The sequence below is a fragment of the Nerophis lumbriciformis genome, linkage group LG22, assembly GCF_033978685.3.
Source record: "Nerophis lumbriciformis linkage group LG22, RoL_Nlum_v2.1, whole genome shotgun sequence".
Lineage (NCBI taxonomy): Eukaryota > Metazoa > Chordata > Actinopteri > Syngnathiformes > Syngnathidae > Nerophis > Nerophis lumbriciformis.
This window is the reverse complement of record NC_084569.2, coordinates 13,372,459-13,377,875: the sequence shown is the minus strand read 5'-3', so window position 1 is coordinate 13,377,875 and position 5,417 is coordinate 13,372,459. Positions and strand designations below refer to the sequence as shown.

The 5,417-nt window shown below is 37.0% G+C and overlaps 1 protein-coding gene across 1 annotated transcript; it reads left to right on the top strand.

The window, feature by feature from the left end:
- The first annotated feature begins 229 nt into the window (after positions 1-229).
- LOC133615080 (RING finger protein 222) lies at positions 230-1,593 on the top strand. The gene has a single exon (XM_061973424.1). The coding sequence runs from the start codon at positions 288-290 to the stop codon at positions 915-917; it is 630 nt and encodes a 209-aa protein (XP_061829408.1). The 5' UTR covers positions 230-287; the 3' UTR covers positions 918-1,593.
- Positions 1,594-5,417: the final 3,824 nt, after the last annotated feature.

Sequence of the window (5,417 nt, the reverse complement as noted above, 5' to 3'; positions counted from 1 at the left end):
AAGCCACTCTTTGAATTCTGCCCGTGTCACAGAGAGCTGCATTGTGTGAGGGTAATGGCACACTCCTCCTCCCAGTTTATCATTGTGGCTTCCAGGGAGTGAGTCAGCGTGCGGCTGCGAGCCCACAGGTGGCAGGCCCAGTTCTGCAAGGCTCTATCTACGTGTTCTATCTATCTATGCGTTCATGCAAGCTCCAGCTTTGCCTCCACCCACTGACAACAAGTCAGGATCGCAGCGGAGGGAGGGAAGACAAGACAAGCGGCTCTGCATTCGCTATCGTTTCTTCCATGGCGTTTTACAAGGATGACGCCCAGGAGGACGTGAGCGAGTGTCCCGTGTGCTACGAAAACCTCTGCGTCACCAAGAGGACTCTGAGCTGTGGACATGTGTTCTGTCACGACTGCCTGGTGAAAACACTGGTGAGCATCCACACGGACGGGAACATCCGGGACACCATCGCGTGTCCCATCTGCAGACACCTCACCTTCATCAGGAAGCAAAAAGACGAGCCGCTTACCCCGACGGAGAGGAAAGGTGACCCTGAGGATGGAACCGGAGGGCAGATCTTGGAGGTCCCCGTCAGAACCCCTCAGCCACCGCCGGTGCACTTCCAGGAGACCCCAGCTTTGTCAGGAGCCGGTTGGGTAAGGGACTGTTTTAACCGGGTTTCGGAACGCTTCCGCCGGCAGAGGCTCAACAGACCTCGTGGCGGCGCCTCCCAGATCTTCATCATCAGCGCCCAAGGGAGACCAATGACCGAGGAGGACTCTTTCAGCCTGGTGATGACCGTGGTGCACCCGCAGCCCAGGCGGAGTTACAGGGGGTGCACCACCGCTCGGTGGCTGCTGGTGCTGCTCTCCACCTTCACCGTGCTGGCACTGGTGGCTGCGATACTACCTTGGATCCTACTCGCCTGAGAATGAAGACTAAGGTGCCATTATTCTTAGGATCGTGGGTCCAAAGAACACTTGAAACCTCATGAAATGCAACCTTAAAGACACTGAAATGCAAGAGTTGTTATTGTTGTTATTAGATGTGTGTTGCCAGGCAACAAGAAAACATGCCAGCATCATATTGGATGGTCTGAAACGTCACATTTTAACTTTCCGTGCAGCTCTTTAAATAATCAATGAGGCTTGAAGGAGATGCTGTAAGAAGACACCCCTCCAGAAGCGTAGCATTGAATTTCTCCCAGACGACAACTTGGAGCTTTGCTGTGATACCTGAAGAGGAACTATGTTGTTTTTAAAAGCTTTAAAGCCGTGACACTGAAATTCAGTGGCAAACATTGTTTCCTTTTGTGTGTGTGAGCGCCATGCGTGCATGCATCCCGTCCGGCCTGTCTTACTTGTTACAAACCGAACACAACATACCGGCTTTCTCCAGGCCGGCCGGACAAGGGGCGGGCTGAAAAATGGACAGATTTGTTTATGTTCACGTGCTTGATTTCGTCTAATCGTTTGCAGTTGATTCATTTGATGGTTAAAAAGAAAGAAATTAAGAAGTGTTAAAAGAACTGTGCAATAAAACTAGAGAAAGACTACTCCCCCTGTTTGTAGAGTGATACAGCACCATCTAGTGGCGTTTTAGAGGTATTGCTGGTGTTGGTGTCAACACTTTAAATAGTATTGTACTCTAAAATAGTGTTAATAGAACTTTAAATAGTACTTTACGCTAAAAACATTGTAAATAGCACTTTAAATAGTACTGTAGCACATTGAATAGTACTGTACTCTAAAGCAGTGTTAATAGCACTTTAAATAGTACTGTACTCTAAAACAGTGTTAATTGCACTTTAAATAGTACTTTACTCTAAAAACATTGTAAATAGCACTTTAAATAGTACTGTAGCACATTGAATAGTACTGTACCCTAAAACAGTGTTAATTGCACTTTAAATAGTACTGTACTCTAAAGCAGTGTTAATAGCACTTTAAATAGTACTGTAGTCAAATGAAATGAATACAATTAAATAAAGACAAACTCAAAACACTATTGGGATGTATCAATATTACACACAAATATATCAGTGATGTATTAATATTACACATAATATAAAAAAAAAAAAAGACAAATATGTTTGTGATCTATTAATATTTAACCTTTCATTGTTTTTCTTTAATTATTTTTTGTAAAAAAAAATAAAATAAAATACAACACTTTGTATTTAATGTGCATACATTTTGAGGAATATAATTACATTACAGTAGGTAGTTACATTTAAAAAAACTAACCAATTTAAATATATATATATATATATATATATATATATATATATATATATATATATATATATATATACACATATAAATTGGTTTTTATATATAAAAATATATATATTTTATATATACATGTGTATGTATATATATTCATGTATATATATACATATATACGTATATACATACATATACATATATATGTATATACATATATATGTATATATATATATATTTATATATATATATATATATATATATATGTTGTTGTTATAGTCTATAGCCTCAATATTTTTATAGTCCACATTTGTATTTATTTTTTATTATTAGTTTAATAATATAATTGATTGGAAATTCAATTTATTTAAAAAAAAATTATATGGAAGTCAATTCCTTAAAAAAGCAATTTTGTTTCTAGTGTTTTTAAACACTAGAAACAAAATTGTGTTGGAAATTATTAATCTGTTAAAATCACATATTTTAAAACAAATTACAACATTTTGTATTTAATGCATAGACCTTTTGTGGAATTCAATTTAGAAAATAATGTAAAAAATAAATGTAATTACATTAACAAGACAAATCAATTTGAATTTCTTTTGATGAATTATTACTAACCACAATATGTTTATGCTGTATTTTAAATTTTTTATTATTTGTTAAACATTTGTGCCAACACTTTGTACCAAATGTGTGTACATACCCAACGTAATAGTTTTGGGGACTTTAACTTAGAAAATATTGTAAAATACCACATAATTAATCAATATTATATTTTTTTATGGACTATGAATATAAAAAAAAACAAAACCAGTGAAGTTGGCACGTTGTGTAATTTGTAAATAAAAACATAATACAATGATTTGCAAATCCTTTTCAACTTATATTCAATTGAATAGACTGCAAATACAAGATACTTAATGTTTGAACTGAGAAACTTATTATTATTATTTTTTTTGCAAATAATCATTAACTTAGTATTTAATGGCAGCAACACATTGCAAAAAAGTTGGCACAGGGGCATTTTTACCACTGTGTTACATGGCCTTTCCTTTTAACACTCAGTAAACGTTTGGGAACTGAGGAGGCCAAATTTTGAAGCTTTTCAGGTGGAATTCTTTCCCATTCTTGCTTGATGTACAGCTTAAGTTGTTCAACAGTCCGGGGGTCTCCGTTGTGGTATTTTAGGCTTCATAATGCGCCACACATTTTCAATGGGAGACAGGTCTGGACTACAAGCAGGCCAGTCTAGTACCCGCACTCTTTTACTACGAAGCCACGCTGTTGTAACACATGGCTTGGCATTGTCTTGCTGAAATAAGCAGGGGCGTCCATGATAACGTTGCTTGGATGGCAACATATGTTGCTCCAAAACCTGTATGTACCTTTCAGCATTAATGGCGCCTTCACAGATGTGTAAGTTACCCATGTCTTGGGCACTAATACACCCCCATACCATCACAGATGCTGGCTTTTCAACTTTGCGCCTATAACAATCCGGATGGTTCTTTTTCTCTTTGTTACAAAGGACACGACGTCCGCAGTTTCCAAAAACAATTCGAAATGTGGACTCGTCTATGCAATAGCAATGTTGTTCTTAAACTGTTGGACAATTTGCTCACGCATTCGTTCACAAAGTGGTGACCCCTCGCCCCAATCCTTGTTTGTGAATGACCGAGCATTTCATAGAAGCTGCTTTTTATACCCAATCATGGCACCCACCTGTTCCCCAATTAGCCTGTTCACCTGTGGGATGTTCCAAATAAGTGTTTGATGAGCATTCTCAGTCTTTTTTGCCACTTGTGCCAGCTTTTTTGAAACATGTTGCAGGCATCAAATCCCAAATGAGCTAATATTTGCAGAAAATAACGTTTTCCAGTTTGAACGTTAAGTATCTTGTCTTTGCAGTCTATTCAATTGAATATAGGTTGAAAACGATTTACACACTGCTTTTTGGGCTTTGTAAAATAAGTGCAATTTAAATTGAATAAGTTAAAAAAAAAAAATATTATAAAAAAATATTATATTATATTTTATAATATATTATATTATATTAAAAAAAAACTAATATTAGTCCCATCCCTAAAAAAAAAAGACACACGTGCCATTATTAAAAATGTAGAGTTTAATATATAGATCTATTTATGTCTGACATTCTGATAAGGATTGCAGGAAGGCTTCACAGTACAAGCTGTGTTCCACTTGATATGCAAAGCACAGGAGGAGGGGGGTCAGGTCAGGTCAATAGGTCAGGTCAGGTTCATCATTGTGGTTCTTGTTTGTTTACACGAGTACTGGAGTGAAAAGCAGAGGAAGGCAGCACATCCACCCCATCTTCATACCTTATATTGCTCCCAAAACATCACTTTTTTTTTTTTTCTGTATTCTTTTATGTGTGATCCACATTCTGCAATCCCTAAAAAGACAAGTGATGGACACCAAACTATCAAAATACTATCTATAGGTGCATGCTTTCCCCCTCCCAGAAGTCCCATTGTTGTTTTTTTTGCTTAATTAAAACCCTGCCGTCAAAATAAAACATGGTGGTGGTGAAGCCAGTTAAGAAATGTTGTTCTGCTAGAAAATCTTATCTTATGGACAAGAAAAAAAAAAAAAGGTTTAGTGTCATAAAAAGCAGCCTGTTTACATGACGAGGACGCATGCATTTAGGCATTGATAACACATGCCAGCCTCATTATTGTTGATATTATTATTGTCAATAATAATACTGCTTATAACGTGTCACATTCAGTCAGCCTTTGTAGAAATGTACAGAAGGAAAATAAAAATCCATCATGGTTATTATGCCTGTACTGAACAGTTCCCAAAACAACAACATAGTGTGTATGCGAGGGCACTTGCAATGTCGGCATATAGTCACCACAAATACCTATTTCATAATAATTATCATAACACATCTTCATAAACACACACGTCACTTTTTGGAGTGTTTTTTTGTTTTGTTTTTCTTCACTCAAGAAACAAACAAGCAACTAAATGGCTTTCTCTCCACTGTTGGGCGGAGATGGACGTGTAAAAACTGTAATTGCACTTAAGACATTTTGATAAACAAAAAAAGGAGCGAGATTGGGATAGCGCTTAGAAATGAAATATGCATAAGAAAGCATGTACGGTACAGTACAGTACGGTAGATCTCCACATTTGCACAATAAAGCATTGCTTTTTGAGGGGGGAAGTTAT

Excerpts from the sequence above, each read along its gene's own strand:
- LOC133615080 (XM_061973424.1), top strand. The coding sequence starts at position 288 with ATGGCGTTTTACAAGGATGACGCCCAGGAGGACGTGAGCGAGTGTCCC.